Source organism: Mustela nigripes, chromosome 10 (genome assembly GCF_022355385.1).
Source record: "Mustela nigripes isolate SB6536 chromosome 10, MUSNIG.SB6536, whole genome shotgun sequence".
NCBI classification, from domain to species: domain Eukaryota; kingdom Metazoa; phylum Chordata; class Mammalia; order Carnivora; family Mustelidae; genus Mustela; species Mustela nigripes.
The window spans coordinates 60,941,492-60,960,357 of NC_081566.1; the positions used below are offsets into that span (position 1 = coordinate 60,941,492).

The 18,866-nt window shown below is 42.1% G+C and overlaps 1 protein-coding gene across 4 annotated transcripts in view; it reads right to left on the minus strand.

Moving 5' to 3' along the window:
- The window catches only part of UAP1 (UDP-N-acetylglucosamine pyrophosphorylase 1), a 34,219-nt gene that overhangs the window by 14,888 nt on the left and 465 nt on the right, over positions 1-18,866 (minus strand). For 3 of the 4 annotated variants that reach the window (XM_059413430.1, XM_059413429.1, XM_059413428.1), the window contains exons 2-4: positions 11,566-11,902; positions 3,055-3,259; positions 857-1,032 (exon numbers count right to left, since the gene is read on the minus strand). In XM_059413430.1, the coding sequence (XP_059269413.1) occupies positions 857-1,032; positions 3,055-3,259; positions 11,566-11,845 (661 nt within the window). In that variant the 5' untranslated portion in view covers positions 11,846-11,902. The remainder of the gene's footprint in view (positions 1-856; positions 1,033-3,054; positions 3,260-11,565; positions 11,903-18,866) is intronic. The other variant, XM_059413431.1, reaches the window with a different exon arrangement.

Genomic DNA, 18,866 nt, shown 5'->3' on the forward strand with positions numbered 1-18,866 from the left:
AAAATAAATACAGGCAAAAGTCTCTTCTTTTCCCATCTATTTATAGTGCTGCTTTAATGTACTTCATCTGCCAACACCCTCAGCCACAGCTTAAAAAAATTGGACAACTTCATAAAAATAGAGCTAAAAACAGCAAAGTCTTCCATTAATGAGAAAGAATTGAGTAGAAAAAAGGGCTTAAAATGAAATAAAACCTGTACCCAGAGGCTATACCACATTAACACTCATTTATTTCCTGTCAGACTTTCCTCCAAATACTCCCACAGATAAGAATCTGTCGACATGTTTATTTTCAGAGTTGGGATCCTATCAGGGTTGCTGCGTGTGGCCACACAGCATGCACCACCCAAGGGCAGGGGTGCCCGTAACACACCACAACGTGCGTGCACCTCCCACAATCGTCCAGGGCGGTGGCCCTCACCACGCCAGACACACAGCTTCACGCCTCGCATTCTCTCACTTAGCTACTGACACTACTTCTCTCTGTCATTTAGGATCTCCAATCAACTGTTTTATTACAGTTTGAGAATACTACAGATCAACTGTAATTTACCTCTTGTTTATTAAATAGCAAATGGCTTCCGATCTTTCACTGCAAGAAGTAATGCAGCCATGAACACCGCAGATATAAATGTGGGGTAAAGAGAATGAACACTCCATGGGCCGCCCAGGTCGTTCTCAAGGGCAGGGTATCCATTCTGCCCATGGGCATATTCTTTGTTTTTAAGTCATTGCCAAATTGCAATAAAATCTTAAATATTAATTTTGTAACACCCAAATCACCATATCAGAAAGAAAATCAAAATGGAATGTTACCCCCATTTCTAGTCACCCCTAAGTAAGCACGGTTACAAACCTGGAGCCATAGAAACCTTGTTCTTCTCTTCCAAAATAATTTTCCCATCAAAACTCATAGCAGGCAGCATTCCCTGCTGAAAAAAGATTACATTCTCTTTTTTTAAACCAAAGTACTTGTGCTTTGTGAAGAATTCCTTTGTAGATTCCATTGTTCGGCCACTGGTCATTATATACCTTGCAAGAGAAAAGTAGTTTCTAAGCAACAGTGCTCTGGGTATTAGGGCAAAATTCAAACTTGTCTATTTTCCAAGCAAAAGAAAAAAGAAAAAAAGAAAATCATTGAGCACACTGCCTCTTTGTTCTGACTTCCTTCATCCTCTTCCCGGCCAAGGTAGCATTAGCCATTGCCCGAGTGCCTTCCCTCCAGAAGCATCATCAATCCTACATATAAAATAAATCTATGTAACAGTATTAAACATACCTCCTGCAACAGAGAGCCCATATAACCGGCTTCAACAACATTTCAGAACTCTGTGAGAACTGTACTCTAAATTTAAAACTGCCATTATAAATAAATAGGGAGAAAAGGGTAGACATAAAATATTCTGATCATCTCTCATGGTTTTTTCCACTGAAGTTTTCAAATGTAATCTGGGCTCTGCTCACCCTCCATTTAAAATCTTAAAAGTGTAATTATATTATCTGTTCTCATAAAAATTCAAACCATGCTAGTGTGGCAAAGGAGTCAAAAACGCGATCTAAAAACCACAGTTAGTGACTGCAGTAGCCGCTGCCCTTACTAGAATTTAAGCCACATGTAAATAGGGACTTTTGTCCGTTCTGGTTGCTGATACAGCCCCAGTACCCAGAGGCAGACATTCATGGATGTTGAATGAATAAATGAAGAAAATGGTATAATTTCCCACCATACTAGTTATCTGTTTAACAAGTTATCCTGGGGATTTTGAGCTTTGAGTACAAAGAGGGGGCTGGACCGCTCTGCATAAGAAAAGCACAGAGATTCTCCTTCGTGAGGGGAAAAGAGAAGAAAATTCAACATGATAGTAGGAGGCAGGGCTGTAAGGAGAATATATTGGCTGCTTAGAGCACAGAAGTCCCTCAAACAACCCAAAGGAATCAAGATCGAAAAAACAGTTTCCTGCCCGCCAATACTCATGTTGAAAAAAGCTAGCAAAGCTGGGAAATTTACAAAAAGCCTATTTTTAAAAGCATCAGAGAGCTATAGAAGCAACATGGATTGGAACTAAAATTCAAGACAGTGGGAATCCTTCAAAGAGGAGCTAAGGAAATGCAGCTGCCTTTTCCTGGGGGTACAGTGGTAGGGACTCTGGGCTTGGACTAGGCAAAAGGACAGAGAAACCAGCAGAGCTTTTGTGGGTCACATGGGACTAAAATAACAAGATTAGGGACTTGAGGGATCTCAAACACAGCTGGTTTCCCCCTCAAAACATTAATTTCCAAAGCTGCTCTGGGAAAGAGATTTAAGAGCTAAATCAAAAACTTTTAAAAAACAAAGCAGAATTTCCCATAATCTCTTGGTGCTCAGGATACCAACACTTGCCAAAGGAGGCCCTGAGAACACAGCATTCTACTAGAGCCTAGGGATCCGAGTGCGGCTCACAGCAGAGAATCAGTGGGGCTTTCAGCTGGTGTGTATGGAAGGGTTGGGTGTGGGGCAGAGCTAGATAACCTAGTATTTAAGAACAGGAGTTTCTAGACTGTGAGAACTCCCTTACTGCCCAGAGTGAACTAAAAATAGACTTGTAGCACCTTGCCGTGAAATTTTGGATGCCAATGATAAGAAGAGACATTATTAGATGCTTGGCGGTGGGGGGGGAGAGAGACAGACTGGGAATCAGAACAGCTACGGACCACTCAACAAGAGAACGATGCCTTCAAATTTGGGAGGAAAACTGACTTCCAATCAGAAGTTTATAAACAGACAAACTGTCAATCAATATGAAGTTTCTACACTGACAGACCCCAATGAGTTCCCAGAAGTACTCAGGGAGGGATGTAAAAGCCTGAGGTGAATATACATTGTGCAATAAAACTATTGTGATCATTTATCTAGCTATAATACAGATTATTTTAACATACATAGTAAATTACAGCTCCTGGGAAAATCATTAGTAACAGGAAGTATGTCTGCTTAGGAATAAAGTATACATGCATTTTGAATATCATAGACTGGCGTTAAGTTCAGACACTCTCCCAAAACGAGGCAGGTCTTACCATGGAATGATGCATTTGTTGCCGTGATATTTTTCAGCTAACTGTTGGAGCTTCAGGATACGCTCTGCCTGAATCTGAAAAAGCGTCTTATGAGATGGCAAACCAACATCATACATCCCCTTGGGATACGCAACACCGAGTCTCGTCCCCTGCCCGCCAGCTAGAAGAAGAACTGCCACTTTGTTCTGAGAAATCTGGAAAAGTCCTAGAAGAGAAAACATCTGTATCACAAAACCTCTGCAATTCAACATTTTAGGACTACACATACAAAAAGTAGCAATGAGTCACCCTAGCTGCATAAGGCATAAAGAGTAAGAAATCCACGTGTAATCACGAATAACTACCTTGTTAATAAAAACATTTTTACTATTAAAAAATTAAATTTTATATAACCCAACCAAACACCAAGCCATGAATAATATGCTTTAATAAATAGTTCTTTTTCTGAAAATGTTAGACGGCAAAACCCAAAAAGATGTTACACATGTTTTACAGGTGTCTGTCTACTTATCAGATGTGATGCCTCAAGAGAAAGACACGATAAAAGACAACACCTCGGCTTCAGAATAAATGATGATAAGCTACTATATTACCTCCAACCTGTAAATCCATCAATGATACCAAATTGTCAGTCAACAAGCACGCAAACAGACTAGCTACCGTCCAGAGAAGGAAGAGAGGTGAAACCCTCAGGAAAGCAATGCAGTACAGGGGTCAAGAAGCCAGGCTCTCAGGTCAGAATACCTGGGTGCAAAAGCCAATTCAGCTGAAAAGTCTTTGGGGAATCTGCCCGCAAAAGGGCAGGGCAGGAGGAGTCTTTGTGGGGTGTGGAAATGCTCTAGAACACTGGGGTGGTAGTTACATGAGTGCATAAATATGGCAAAAAATCATAAAACTAGGGCATTTTATTGTATGTAATTAAATGTCAATAGAATGGATTAGAATGCAGGGGTGTTTTGGGTTTGGGGGGTTGCTTGTCTTTTTGTCAAAGGGCCATCAGTCCCAGCTCACAAGGATGTGAAATTCGGTCACATCCTTGATGGGGAAGCTCATCAGTCGTCATCAGTTGAATACTCAGCAATAAATAATAACCAAACATAATGCTTGAATCAAAATATTATTTTCTGAATCAAAATAATTCAAGATGGATTTAAGACCCAATGCAAACAAATAAAACTGTAAATATTATTAACAGAGGCTCTCAGTTTGGATTTAAAAAACAAAAAATTTTGCCATAGACCATTTCTGAGAACCACCTTATCATGCAGAGCTGGACCAGCCCAGCCTCACAGGGCACAGTAGCTTGTGGGGAGAGGCAAAGTGGAAACTGGGTCTATGGGAAGCTAGAAAAGCTGGAAAATGCCAGACGAGATCAGACGATGGTTGACGGGATTTGTTGTTGTTTTCTGAAATCCTCAGACACTCTGTGAAGGAAACTGGCCACTGCCCAGAACTGAACGCTAGCCCAGAGGGTGCAGTGGTGGCCAGTAGCCATTGTTGTTCTTTTTTATATCGTGAGGTAATGGGGGTTTGTCTAATTTACCATCTCTGTGCCTTGTGTTTTTGATGTGTTAGGCTTTCCTGAAGCTAATGAGCTAGTACATCGAGCACTTGAAAGAAATGCTCTAAACCCATTATAAACTCAGAACCTTCCCCAGTCCTAATTCTACAAACTATCTTCCGGAGTCAGTAAGTATAGCCCAAGGACATGATCCAGCAACTATCCACCTACGAAAAAAAGTACAATAGATATTTCCATAATTTTCACCTTTGATATGAAGCAAAGGTTGGCTAGCTCCCTGACACCTAATTTTCTCTTGCTTCCTGCCTAGGCCAAAACTGTCCTCATGATTTTTCTCCAGAGCATCTCACTGTGCCTTATCAAAGTGTGAAAACAGACCCCAAACTAATAACTTTGAGGCAGATATCATTTCCCCCATGCAAGAGGTTAACGGCCTCAGAGACCTTGCAGGTCCTGCCCAAGGTCAGCACTAGTAAATGTGAGCGAGAGTCAGACACTCACTCCAGGCCCATGTGCTGTGCACCACACCGCCTCCAGCAGCCTCTGTTCACACCCGAACTCTAATCAGATCCACGGGAGCACCAGGGGTTTCAGGGGTAAAAACGTTCCTTTCTATTTCTTTCCTGCCCTTTCTTCTCTTTTCCACTGAATTCGTGAGAGGTTGTGCCACCTCTTTTTTTAGTCTCTCCTACCTACCAGTCTACAAGAAGAGCTGCTGGGTGCAGTCTACATTCTCCAGAACTTGCCGAACACTGAAATTTCGCACAGCATTTCAGATCTGCAACCCCCTTCAGCAAGCACCGTAACTACCAAGCAACAAAGTGACTGGGACGAAATGAAGCATTCTGAAGGGAGCAGGCAATGACAGAGGCAGTTCTGAAAACTGCTTCCCATTTGGTTATTCCCTGAGTTATCACAGAAACTCCGGTTTCTACGGATAAGTTTAATTCTGCTGTCATCAACCCAAAAAGCATTGTTTTAAGAAAACAAACGTCCATAATCCCTTACCTAACCCCATGGATCAGAGTTGTTTCCAAGGGCAGACCTCTTCAAAATTTAGAAAACAAATAGAGTACACACACGTTATACATTATCTCCAGCAAAGCTGAGACAGTACCCTGCAATCCCATTAAGTGGGATAAAGTTCACCAATAGCCTCCTGTTGAACATGTCCAAGTTCAGTTTTGCTGCAAAACAGGCTCTGTCTGCACTGCTTCAAAAGTGCAGAAAAAGTAAGTCTGGTGTCTGAACCCTCACATACCAGAGGTGTTAGAACCGGAAATATTTCTAAACATCTTCCAAAAAAGTCCCAGATAAATACTCTGGACACAGAGGCCTTTGTTCTCTTTGTACTATTTTTCTTCACCCAACACATGTGTTTTAAGTTGTTTTGCTGTGTTTTTTTTTTCAAGTTTTTATTTATTTATTTCTTTGATGGGGGTTGGGAAGTGGGGAAGCAGGCAGAGCAGCAGAGGAAGATGCAGGCTCCCCGCTGAGCGGAGAGCCTGATGTGGGACTCAATACCAACACCCTGGGATCATGACCCGAGCCAAAGACAGACGATTAACTGAGCCATGCAGGCACCCCAAGTTGTTTCATTGTTACTGTGGCTCCAGCTGTCCTTTCTGATGTCCTTCTTTTACCTTCAGTGCAAAAGTCAGTGACTTCCCACAGCCACCTTACCTGGAAAAGGGAGGAGCCTGCTCCCAGGGTCAGCTCCATGTCCGGGTTCCAGCTCACCTGATGGCCACCCAGCACCAACCAGTGCCTTCCGTAGGTTCTAACCAGTTTTCACAGTATCACTGTATACATTTTTCTCTTCCTTCAGTCAGTTCCCTCAGCCATGGTTTCATTCCAGTTTTCCTAATTTTTCAGTTTTCCGGCTCTCAAAACAGCAGCTCACGGGGACTCATCTTTTATGCAAATAAATGTCCCCTAAGCCCCTGTCTGCCATACTTTCTTCAGTCCTTTTCCCACCTATGGACCTGAAGACCCATCCAATCACTACATCGTAAGAGAAGCACGGAGACTGTGCCTACCAGGTGTCCAATTCCAGGCAGACCTACAGGTACACCTCTAACCACAACACCCCAATGAGTTGTAACATGATCCACGTGTATTTGCAACGAAAAGGTTTCTGCACTGACCTCTTCCTACTTACGCATCTCACTTAACGACCAGAGAAAAACACGAGGAAAGAAAGCAGTCCCTAGAGTATCAAGGCCAGCTGCATTTTAAGCATTCAGTGCAGCTACAGATGTTAACAATATCCGATTGTGTGGATTGGGGTGCACTCATCCACCCCATCTGTGTCACTGCCCTAAAACAGCAATGTTTAGTAAGTGTGTAACACATAAATTAGTATCTGTCCTATAATGACAGATAAAATACTGCTTGAAATTAAAGGGGCCAATAAAATTCGGTAAGCTATTTAGTTATATGGCAGTAATACCTGACTTTAAACTGTATTTGTCATAACAAACTTTATATGGGCACCGCACCTATCTGAAAAATGTTAACTACTTATAAATGTACTTAACCATGTGGCAATTAGGAAATTATAAGCTTCTCCTATTCCAAAACTTCTGCAAAAATATAAGAAAAAAAAAAAAAAAACGGAAAGTACAGCACCATTCTCACCCTTCCCATCCTCCCACTGAAGGAGAGTTCGCGGTCCCCAGGGCTGGAGAACATTTCTCCCCTTGGAGAGTCATGTGTCATAGGACCCACAGTGTCTGTGAACTTTTCCTGATAACATTTATAAGAAACAAAGAGAAGAGTTTACAGTGGCCTGAAATACGTCAAACGCTTCCTGGATAACTTCCTGCTTGGACGAGTGCCTCTCACACACTCTGACTGGGGCGTGTGCCGGACACAGGGAGGATGGCACAGGTGCGTTTGACGCACAGCCCTGCCAGAACTTTCCATGTAAACTGTCAGCACTCCCAGGACCCTGAGTCAAGTAAACCAGCTATTAAACTGATGGAAATAAAAGAAGACTATCCAAGAAAGTTATTCAGAAAAGGTATTTTAAGTCTTTAACGTTTAACCCTATTGTACAGGTAAAACTATTATTATCTCTCAAAAATGCCAAGTACAAAAAGCAGACTATAAGGGAAATCACTATTTGAACCAGTTTTAGGTACTGGAGGATTACTGTGAACTTCATGAGGTAGAATAATAGCACTGTGAATGGTAAGAAAATACCCATATGTGTAGAGACGAATACTGAACACTAAAAGGGTAAAAATAACATGATGTTTGAGATTTGTCTTAAAGTACTACAGCAGAGAAAAAGAAAAGAAGGGACAGGGAAGAAAAGTAGCAACATTTTGATATTTAACAAGGTGGTATATATGTGGGATTCATTATACGGTTTTCATCTCTAAATATTTGTTTCAAAATATGCTTGAAATTTTTCATAACAAATTCATAAGGAGACTACAAAATTATACACAAACCATAATCCCAGAGTGTACGTGTATCTAAGAAAACACTATATTACTACTATTTATCTCTGAAATGCGGGAAGCTAGAGATTTTTTTTTTCCTTTGTAATTTCTAGTTATTTTTCCAATTTTTCTAGAATATGTGTTACTTTTAAAATAAAACAAATCTATTAAAAATACCACTGTACGAGACGCCTGGGTGGCTCAGTCGGTTAAGTGTCTGCCTTCAGCTCAGGTCATGATCCCAGAATCCTGGGATCGAGCCCCGAATCGGGCTCTCTGCTCAGCAGGGAGCCTGCTTCCTCCTCTCTCTCTGCCTGCCTCTCTGCCTACTTGGGATCTCTGTCAAATAAATAAATAAAATCTTCAAAAAATTAAAAAAAAAATACCACTGTACTAGATCCCAGAAAATGTACAGGAGATAATGTTATGAATACATTTTCTCTAAGCAATCCGCTTACTTTTCTACCAGTGTTATATGGTAGAGAAGCACATTCAAATTAATTTTATAAATGTCTTATAAACAAAAGAACCTAATACCGGATATTAATATGTTATTATAAAATTGGAAGACTATTTTATAATTGGTGTAAGCATGCCTTTCTTTGCTAAAGATGGTGTTTAAAATGACAGTCTCATAGAAGTTTCTAAAATGATATCCTCATAAAAGCTTCTAATTACTTCTCTCTCTAGATTTCAGCTTTGTAAGATAGAAATTTTTCAGTTGTTCCTCTGCATTCCATTTTCTACAACTTGCCAGAACACGTTAAGAATTAAATTAGGGACGCCTAGGTGGCTCAGTCAGTTGAGCATCAGACTCCTGATTTGGGCTCAGATCATGACTGCAGGGTTGTGGGATCGAGCCCAGCAATGAGTTCCACCCTGGGCACAGAGTCTGCTTGAAATTCTCTCTCTCCCTCTACCTCTTCCAAACACCCCACTCGCAGGGGCAGGAACTAAGGGACACCTGGCTGGCTCAGTGGGTAGAGCATACAACTCCTGACCTCAGCGTTGTGTAAGTTTGAGCCTCACAGGGGGTATAGAGATTACTTAAAAATAAAATCTTAAAAAAAAAAAAAAATCAAAATAAGATTTCTCTAGAACAAGGAGCACAGTGGTCACTTACATATTTAACCTTCAGAAATAATTTTCCACTATAGGCATGAAAATTTCCATTTTAGTGTCAACAGCCACCAGACATTCTAAAAAAAACCATGCAATGCTTTCATTTCCCCCCTCCTGAGGAGGGGGCTGCGGGGGGGCACTATCTTTGATAGAACTCCTGGGACTGTCTTCCTATCTGAAATATAACCATTAGAATCTTCACAATGGCAATCTCTTCCCCTTGACAACTTACTGAAAAACCTCATTTTGTTGTGAATTTGCATATACACGGAAGTTTCTGGCTAAGCGAATGACAAGTTACAAAGTCTCCTTCATCCCTACTGTTTAAAGCCACAAATATTATTGCTCCCTTGACAATAAGCCAAAAGGAAGTTGGTTTTGTACACTCTTGCAGTGTTCTTGGTTTTAACAGTTCGGGATTTCAGTTTAAATGAAAAGTCATTAAGGTAGACAAGTTCCACGAATTCCAACAAAAAGGCCATCAAGACTCCAATTATAGGAGGTTCTGCCTGCTGCCCATAGTCCCCATTATACAAGGTCAAAGCTTCGGCTTTCCCTAAGAGTTTATTCGAAGACTTCACAGCATAAAATCACCAGGAGAAATACAGCCAGGATACCTGAGGGTACGGAGAGCCCTGTGGGACTTTTGCTGTATTGTAGCAGCCTTTTTGAATCCCAGGGATGGAGGAGAGGACTAACGATTCAGAAGTTGGCAAGGGTCCGAGTATCCCCACAGCTCTACACTCAGAAGGATCCATCTGGATCGCTTACTGTTTAGTGGCAAAGCCCTATTCTAAGAAGCTAGATTAGCTTCTACCAAGCACTTGAGATCTAAAAGGGTACTTCCTAGAGATCACCTAATTATTTTTGACATTTTTTAACCTTTTAAATAAAAGCCTTTTAAATAAAACCTCATGTAAAGATCAAATACATAAAGCATGTCAAACCAGCACGGCTCTTGTAGTTAGAGGCAAAGATGTTTAGTATCCATCCCTCCTCCCTAGGTGAGACAGTCTCCCCAGTAGAGGAACCCCTAGGGTTCCTTGGAACACAGTTTGAAAATCATTAAATTTGTATGCCCAGAGAAAGACATCAGCATACAGAAGGCTGATAATGGCAATTATCTGTCCTTTATGTGGGGACAGGGAAGCCAAAGAATGAAAGACAAAATAAAAACAGCAATAGTGTGGTACAAAAACAGACTAAGATTACATCTCTATCATTATTATTACACATTCATAAAAGTAAATATACATAAAATCAAGAAATAGGTGGCAATGTGAGCAAATAAAAAGATCTGACTTGGTTAAGGGCAACTTCTCTGTAGTTTTTCTGTTACTTTGATGTTATTTCTGTAATAAAGTAACATTTTTTACAAAGGAAAGAAAAGTATTAGTCAGATCTGTTCACTCTATGGTTGAGGACATGAGGTCCAGATCAGACAAGGACCATGTACAAACACTCGATGGCCTGAGCTGCAATATTTAGTCACTATTACTTACAGAGAAGTAGTAGGTTATCAAACCACAGCTCTGAAATCCACCAGAAAAGGTACATTTGAGCTATTCTGCCATTCTCAAAAGCACTAATTAGAACTGGTCATGGGGACAGATTTTATGATACATTAGAAGAAAAAACACGGGGCAACTCAACATTGATCTGCAAAACCCTGTTTCAAATGCCCTGTGACACAGGCACACAGGCCATGGGCCGCTCTTCAGGAGTCCACAATATCATGATGAAGACAGACACGGCTCTTTTTCTAAGAAAGAATGGAAGCCTCGCATGGACAAGTAACTCCAGCTTGGGACACTGAAGAAAAGATCATGATCAAAGAACCTTAAGAAATGAGTTCCCCACAAGCCCCACTGCGCTACAGAGCACAACTGTGGGAGATCACCTTTCAAAAAGTGACCCAGGCTAGGCAGGGAAGAGGCAAAAGCCAGTCGAAGCCCAGGATAAGCATGAGCAAAGGCAGGAAAGACGTAATGTTCAGGGAAGGGTGAGTTATTTGGTCCCGCAAAAATGCATGGGACAGTAGGACTGGAGGGAAAGAGAGGAGACCAGACTGGAAATACAGGCTAGGGAAGGTTTTTCGATGAAGCCAGCATAAACTGAAACACTTAACTTGGGCTTCAGGGTGGGAAATCTGGCAGAAGTACGGCAATGAGCGAGGAAAGAGACTAGAGAAGACTAAAATGAGAAGAACCTTGACTGGAGAACAAAAATGATAAGAGCACGTAGGGACTGGCAAGGGAGATGCTGCAGAAGTTCTGACGCCATAATCTGTCACCTTCTGATCAGGCACCTGGTTTAAGGTATGAGGGTCCAAATACCCATCACATGATCCAGCTACTTTAATACCTCCGGTACATCTCACTACAAACTTTAAAATGAACATCCCATGCTCGGTACCTTCACTCTCCCAGGCTTGCAGCCGATCTTGGTCCCTGGTGGCACTGCCCAACACCTCTCGAGGGACAGGCTCCATTCGTGCATCCATTTTCTCTTGCTGAGAGGACTGGTTAAAATTTTCAATGGCCTTCTGGAAAAAGAAGTTCAGCTCCTCAAAGTTCATGGCCTGGAGCTCTGCATAAAGTTCTGCCTGCTGGGCTTCATCCAGCTCATTCCAGAACTGCAGCAGGTGCTCCTGTCCACATCTGGACAACCTGAGTTTGAGATCGTTAACATTCATAATGCTCTGGTAGCCAAGCTTTGTGAAAACAGACGTGTAGTTTCTGCACTTGTAAACCTTAAAAAAAAAAAAAAAAAAAAGAAAAGTAATCAACAGCAGGTCAAAGTCCAACCTCAAAACCTGAGCTTTACCTACTACAAATAAGAAATAAGTACACTTTTTAAAAAACCTGATGTTAAGGAAATTAACTTCTGCCTTTCCCCACACAAGATCTGTGAGAGATACAACTTGTAAAGACATAAAAAGAAAGTTTCTCCAAAGAAGACATCCAGATGGTCGAGACATATGAAAAGATGCTCGACATCACGGATCATCAGGAAAATGTAAATCGAAACCAGAATGAGATATCATCTTTTATCTGTCTGAATGTCTAGAATAAAAAAACAAGAAACAACACGTACTGGCGAGGATGAGGAGACCCGTCATGCACTGTTGGTGGGAATGCAGACTGGTACAGCCACTGTGGAAGACCGCATGGAGGTTCCTCAAAAAGTTAAAAATAGAGCTGTCCTATGACCCATTAATTGCACTACTGGCCATTTACCCTCCTTCCAAAATACACTAATTCAAAGGATACATGCGCCCTTATGTTTACTGCAGCATTCTTTACAATAGCCAAGCTATGGAAGCCACGCAAGGGTCCGTCAACTGACGAATGGGTAAAGGGGTGTGTGTGTGGGGGTGGGTGTGTGTACAATGAAATGTCATTCAGCCATAGAAAAGAACGAAATCTTGCCATTTCCAACAACACGGATACAACCAGAGCGTACTATGCTAAAATAAGACTGAAATAAGTCAATCAGGGAAAGGCCAATAACATATGATTTCACTCACGTGGAAATCAAGAAACAAAACAAATAGCAAAAGAAAAAAAAAAGAGACAAAAGAGACAAACCAAGAAACAGACTTCTTAACTACACAGAACTGAGGGTTATCAGAGGGAAATAGGTGATGGGGATAAAGAGGACTCATCACAACGAGCACAGGACGATGTACAGAGCTGCTTAACCACCGCACTGTACACCTGAAACTACTATAACACCATCAGTTAAATATCCCAGAATTAAGACTTTAAAAAAGTAAAAATAAATAAAAATTTAAAAATAAATGTATAATACAATTAATATTCCTAATTGTAATACTAATTAGCATTATAAACCAGGCACTGCACTAAGGACTTGACCTACAAGGTCTCATTTAATGTTCACCAACTCGGCAACATAAGTACTATTATTTTCCTTACTTTACTCTGAGGAGACTGAGGCACAAAGAGGAAACACAACCAGGCCACCCGGAGGAGCTGGGATGTAAGCCACCAGGCGGTCCAATTCCAGGGCTCACATCTGACTACCCCACTTTGCTGCCTCTGTAGTACTCCTCCGGCCATGAGCTACCACTGAAAGAACACTTGGACTTCTTAGTAACAACCGTTCTCCTTTTAGCGCTAATTATAAAAATGATCATGTTGTATTCAGAATAAAACAAAATACAAAAAGACAGGAACACCTATAATCAAGAAAAATAATTTTATTTCAATAGCAACTTCTACAGAGAAGCAATAAAAAGTATCTATTACCTTTAGCAAGAATTGAACCCTAAAGGAACAAGCAATTCACACAGAACAATCAACAGATAAGACAATAAAGCAAAATGTTAAACTGCTACATTTCAAAAATAAAAGTCTGAGGGGAATATTAAATCTACTTGTCTACTCTGGGTAAATGCAGGAGAAGGTAGGGCTGTCTAGAAAGAGTTCACAAAGGAAGCATGATGGAGCAGCGTGTGCCGCAAGGGTTGAGCGGATTACACAGATAAGATCAGAAAACAGGCACAGTTGGCCTGCGGGACTGAGTGCAGTTCAGCAAGTTGAAGTTCCATGTAGCATGATGGGAAGTGATACAGGGTAGGACTTGACCAGGAAGAGCCCTGAAAACCAAGCCAAGGAATTTAGACCTAAGAGAGTAATAAGAAGCCCCCAGCAGATTACTCAACAGGGCCATGTCACCATGCTTTAGAGAGATGAGAGAAGTGATGGCATAACACAGATGATAAGGAGGCACAATCACCAGCAGGAAAACAAGTTCAAAGACAAATGCAGGTATGAAAAGCCAAAGTTCTGAATCAGATTAGTTGCAAAGGAAATAGCATGGAAGGGAGAAATTTGAGGGTCACTGTAAAGATTCACCACTGCGTTATAACTGTTTAGATGTGAAGAACAGGCAAGAAAGGTACCAAAGAAATGGCCTACTGTCTCCTACCATAAGAACAGTGGGACGTAACAGACATGGCAGTTGGGAGCAATACTCCAGAGTTCTCTGTGGCTCACCTGTAAAGTGGGGTTCGTAACAGCATGCATCTCATCAGGACTACTAACCACCAAACACCACTTACAAACTCGGGTTAAGAGAACCTACATCTGCTCCCTGAGGCAGCAATAAGAAGACCTATCTCTTCCGCGTCACCGTGTATGACAAAGTATGACTCTAACTGCTTTACAGATACTTGTTCAGGTAATCCTCAAAACGATGCTAAGGTCCTGCTGCTGGGATTACTTCGCAGAGAAAGATAGTGCACCGCAGAGATAACCACCCTAGGTCCCCAACTAGTGAAGTGACAGAGCCCGGATTCGAACCCTAACAATCTGACTCTCAGAGTCATACGCTCACCCATTATGCTACACTGGCTCTCAGGAGGAAAGGCTGTGGGTGTGGGTGGGTGTGTGCGTGTGTAAGAGAAAGGAGCAGTGACAGAGAGCACATTATTTATACTTTATTCAGAAATAGAGACACAACTGATATTCTGACACCTGAATCACTTCACAGAAATGAGCTCACACGCCAACAGAATGGAGAAAGAAAGAAAACGCACAGGATAGGCTCGGGAGGAAGTTCAGAGGATGAGTAGATACTTCATTTTAAAATGCACTGTTACTTTTTCTTTGGTACTGGGCATATTGATCCAAATCAGATACTGCTCAGAAATAACTTTAACATCCACTCAAAAATAAATTCAGGAAAAGTATTAAACAATAGAGACAGGCACATAGCTTCTGTAATTGTTTTCTTTAAATAAGGTGCCCTCTAGAATTGAAGGGATGCACTAGATTCACAATTCTTCTTATAAAATCAGCTTCAAATTAGATGAGCACACAAGAGGCAGTGTGTTATATTCTCAACTTTTATTTTTGGTTTGTTGTTTAGATTTACTTCAGGGACGTAATGCTTCAAGTGTGAATCCAATGGTAGGACTTATGAAATCCCTTTTATGAGTTACTGATGATTCCTAACGAAATTAAGGCTTCCATATGAAACAAAAATGAAACCTTATTATCAGGGTGGGACACAGTTCTACCTCGCTGTCACCTGAGGCCCCGTCCTTTCCTCCAAGCACTTCCTTTAACCCCTCCTATCCACTGAAATGCCATTCACCCTTAAAGGCCTGCCTCCCACACTCTAGCTTCAATTGCATCTTTATTGGCTTAGGAATCAAACAGAACTTTTATTTCTGGCTCCAATCCTTGGGCCAAGTCTAGATACCTCCAACTCTGTTAATTTCATCTGCAAAACGGCAACAATCAAATTTTCTTCACCAGGTTCAGAGGCACAAGAGAAACTACATCCAATGAGAAAAGGACGCTCAAAGCGACTCAGTAATTTGCCCGAGGCTATGTACCTAGTAGACAGAAACCCAGGAATTTTAACCCAGATAAACCTGACTCTGAAGCCTATGATCTTTGCATCAAACAATAACTCTCATAAGCAGAAGAAATACTAAGAATTCAACCCAGCATCTCATTTAAGAGGCAGGAGAACTGATGGAAGTCACCATCAGGCTCCAGAGCCAGCCCAGCTGGGCTAAGACCCCAGGACCACTTTTTCCTAATCCTGTGACCTTGAACAATTAACTTTTCTATGCCTCAGTTTTTGTCTTCTGTAAAATGAGGATAGAAACAGTACTACCTCTAAGGGTAAGAGGATTACTGAATTAAAGTGAGAAGCATTTAAAACAGTACCTGGCATATTAAAAAAGCCCTCCAGGACTGTTATCAGCTACTACTGTAAAAGTGAAATTTGTGCTTCAGACCACTGAGTTACAGCCTCCAGAACACAAGAAGAGCCACTACCTGAGTTAGGCAGTTGAGGATGAAAATAAGTGTGCCAAAGGTACAAGAAGTAAAAGAAAACCCAGTCAGTGGGAACGGCACCAAAAATGGTTCAGGTAAAGAAATATATTCAAGAAATAAGCCGTAGTGCTGGGAATTGGGCGGCAAGTGGACACAGAGGAGGTTGGAGGTGTTTCAGTGCTGCTACTTGGGGTTAAAGACAAATGAGCCACAACGTCACTCTTGCCAATAGGTTCCTGCTCAAAGTTTCCTCTTCACATGCAGAGATACATCAACAGACAATTTATTAAGGAACGTTATTTAACTGTCACATGCCATTAGTCCATGTGACATTTAATGAGCACCTACTGCCTGCCAGGTGCTGATGCTGGGGACACAGACACAGCAATGCACGAAGGGGCAACACGCATGCCCACATCCCGTACCAGAGACAGGCACACACATAAAATGTCAAGGAGAAGAAGAAAGCGGGCGAAGCAGTGAATGTGCAGTGGGCGGGGGATGGTGGATATTTTAAAAGGGGTGGTCAGGTGGGACCTCTGAGACATAGAACAATCCATCCCAAGCAAGCCAGTCAGTTTCTCAGAGACGAACATTCTAGGGCCAGGATGCTCCAAGAGCAGCAGTTCTGACACAGGGATGTGCAAGACCAAAACAGCTGGAGCAGAGTGACTGCGCCTGAGGGACTACAACTGAGGCACCCACTGAGCAGATCAAGTGGGGCTTTCAGTCTAAGTAAGGACTCTGGGGTTTGGGAAGCCCCTGGAGAATGTGGAGCAGAGGAGCTTCACAGTATGATTTAGGTCTCAGAAGGAACATTTGTTGTCTGGAAAAGATTCTGTAATGAAGGGAAACATGGAGGCCAGCAGTTAGGGAAGTACCATAGCCCAGATGAGATGATACTGGCTTACAGCGGGGATGGATGTGGACCCTAATCCTCTGCGTGGAACGGGGAGACAGACAGAAAGATAGGAATCAAGCAAAGAGGACTCCAAGTGGTGGTGCCGTCAGCGTACTGAGGTGGGGAAACATTAGGACAGGAGACTTAGAAAAACACACGGAGAGTGGGGGAATCAACACTCCACTTCTGGATGTGTTAAACTGGAGGGGCCTATTAGACATGCAAGCAGAGGCAGGATGTAGTAGTCTAAAGTTCAAAGGTGATACTGGAGCTAAATAGAATACCTTCAAGGTCATCAGCATACATGATATTAAGTTATGAACTTAATGAGCGCCCCATGGATAAAAAAGCAAAGATGTTAGAAGACTGAGCCTTGTACACACATTAGGATATTAATAGGTATTTCTATTGATTAATACAGATTTCAAGAGATACGACACCATTAATTACAAAAATATATCATGTAAAAAAAATAGTTGAGAAAGTTTTCTATTAACTACTTTCCAAAGAATTGGGTTTTTCCTAAGGTCTCATTCTATATTACTGTTTTTGCCCAGATTTAAAGGAGAACACTACAGCAGGAAGATCATCAGGCAAGCAGGTAACTGAAAAACTGGCAGTCCTAGTTCTCGGTCTGGCTCGCCATCAACTGACCTGGCACAAATCATTCCACCTCCCCGTGTACACATTTCTTCATAAAGACAATAAAACCAGCCTTCCTGACACATCCTCAAACAAGAGTCAAGAGTGGAGAGTCCCTACCTACTAAAACACAAATGCAAATGTGGTAGTGTAACATGTAAGATAAAAATCAATCTTTTCCTAAGAAGTCATTAGACACCCATCCACCTTCAGATGCTTGGGAAAATGGATCCATGCAAATAGGACAATTCGTATGTTAAATTTTTCCCCAAAGAGGTTAAACTCTGATACTTGGCCTTAGACCACTGGCGGTCTGCCAAGGTTGACAAGGTCACACGTGCTAAGTTAATTCTGGTAAGACGTCTGAATGCATGTGTAACAGCAAGCAATACTGAGTACAAGAGTTAGAATAGGATTTTTATTCTGACAAGCTAAGTCTGAAGAAGTCGAGGATCGGCTCTAGAAATGATGACAGAATTTGGTATGAGCCCATAGCCTAATACATCTGCATCAAAAACAATGACAAACTAGGTAAAAATGCACCATGATCAAATATACCTTCATTAGAATTTAAATGCCAGTAGTGAAGAATTCCAATGTTTCCCTCCTTTCCTGGTCTCCCTCCTGCCCCCCTTTCTGCTGCTAATATTATGGCCACGAAATTGATAAAACTTCTTAGAACTTTGGAAAAACAGTCTTGGAGTTGACCCATAACCACTGAATCCTATAAACGTGTCAGCACAGCCTTCTTCAGTCTTTCTTAATCCTAGCTAAGGGATCCAACTGAGTGAATAGAAACTGCCTTCAGCTTCCTGTAAACCCTTCCGTCCACACCTAAAGAATTTCACCCTAAAAGACCTTAAACTAAAAGAACTACGTAATGACACCTTCGTATTTTAATCACGACTACCTGATTTCAGATTTCATCAACAGCGCACAAGTAAACAACAGCATCAGGCCAAACTTAATACAATCTTCAGGAAGCCATATGTTCAGCACATGGGCGCCCCCTCGGCCCTCCAATCCCATTCTCCTGCGTGGCCAAGGCAGGCGAAACCCCGCAATCTCAACCCTCTCCCACCACCACGGTTAAAACCAACCAACCGACAAAAAGAGGCAAGGGGGCTTTGTCCCTCTCGCACGTCCCCCGCAGTTATGCCCACCCCTCCCTGCCGACGCCCTCAGCAGTCTCTCCCCCTTCTGTCCCAGACGGCCCACCCCGTTCCCAGCGGACACTTGTCCCCACCGGACGCCCCCGAGCTCACCCAAACTGTCCGCAAGGCCCCTGTCCCCCGCCCAACCCAGGTGAGGCCCACCCCCAGCCGTGCGACAAACGCCCGACTGCACACACTGCC